The following is an 812-nucleotide window of genomic DNA, read 5'->3' on the forward strand; positions in this document are numbered from 1 at the left end:
CCCCCGCCTGGCCTCGCCGTTCTGGGGATCGGAGCAGGAGGGAGCAGAGGGGCTGCCTACCTGCACGATGAAGTCGCAGTCCTCCACTTCAAAGGCGACGTCCTTCACCCCGTCACCGTGCTTCACCAGGTGCTCGCCCATCTCTGCCCGCAGCAAGAGGAGCCGCAGGCATGAGCAGAGGTGCTTTGCTCCGCTGTGGCCATTCCCCACTCCATCCCCCCCACCACCTACCCTCATTCCCTGGGTTGAGAGCAGACGAGAGAACAAACACGATCTGGTGAGGAAGAGGAGGAGAGGTGAGGGATGGGGACGTGGTGGCGGCTGCAGCCCCAGCCTGGGGCAGCAGCTCCGCAGGGTTTAACGGTGCAAACAGGTTTCAGTAGCACCCACGTGCCCAACACCTGCTTCCACCCTAGCAACGGCACCTCTGCAAGGTGCATCGGCCCCCTTACCTTGTCCTGCTTGGGTACGCCAGCTCCTCGAACCCCAGCTTGTTGCAGTAGTAAGAGGCAGCCTGCGGGCAGAGAGCTGCCCTGGGTGAAGCTGCGGTGCTGGCAACCCCCGGTTCGCCCGGGGCTCCCCCAGGCCAGGGCAGCACCAACAGCCTGTGGGGAACGGCCACCGCAGCGTGTGCGAGTCACGCGTGTGCACGACAGGAGCAGCCGAGCTGTTCTGCTTCCCTCCCCAGCCCGGGAGGAGCGAGCAGAGGTGAGACGGGGCCCGTTGGCCCGTTGGGGGAAAATACCCGAACCCAGAGGGAAGAGCTGCCTCCGGGAGCACCCAGCACAGCCGGGGGCAGGCAGGGCGCAGCG

General features: G+C 65.9%; 1 protein-coding gene across 1 annotated transcript in view; it reads right to left on the reverse strand.

Annotated features, from left to right (window-relative positions):
* HPD (4-hydroxyphenylpyruvate dioxygenase) overlaps positions 1–271 on the reverse strand; it is a 3,038-nt gene extending 2,767 nt beyond the window's left edge. The window contains exons 1-2 of the mRNA XM_010143715.1: positions 232–271; positions 61–143 (exon numbers count right to left, since the gene is read on the reverse strand). Coding sequence (XP_010142017.1) covers positions 61–141 — 81 coding nt within the window. The 5' untranslated portion in view covers positions 142–143; positions 232–271. The remainder of the gene's footprint in view (positions 1–60; positions 144–231) is intronic.
* Positions 272–812: the final 541 nt, after the last annotated feature.

This window comes from Buceros rhinoceros, unplaced genomic scaffold (genome assembly GCF_000710305.1).
Source record: "Buceros rhinoceros silvestris isolate BGI_N320 unplaced genomic scaffold, ASM71030v1 scaffold16219, whole genome shotgun sequence".
Classification (NCBI taxonomy): Eukaryota; Metazoa; Chordata; class Aves; order Bucerotiformes; family Bucerotidae; genus Buceros; species Buceros rhinoceros.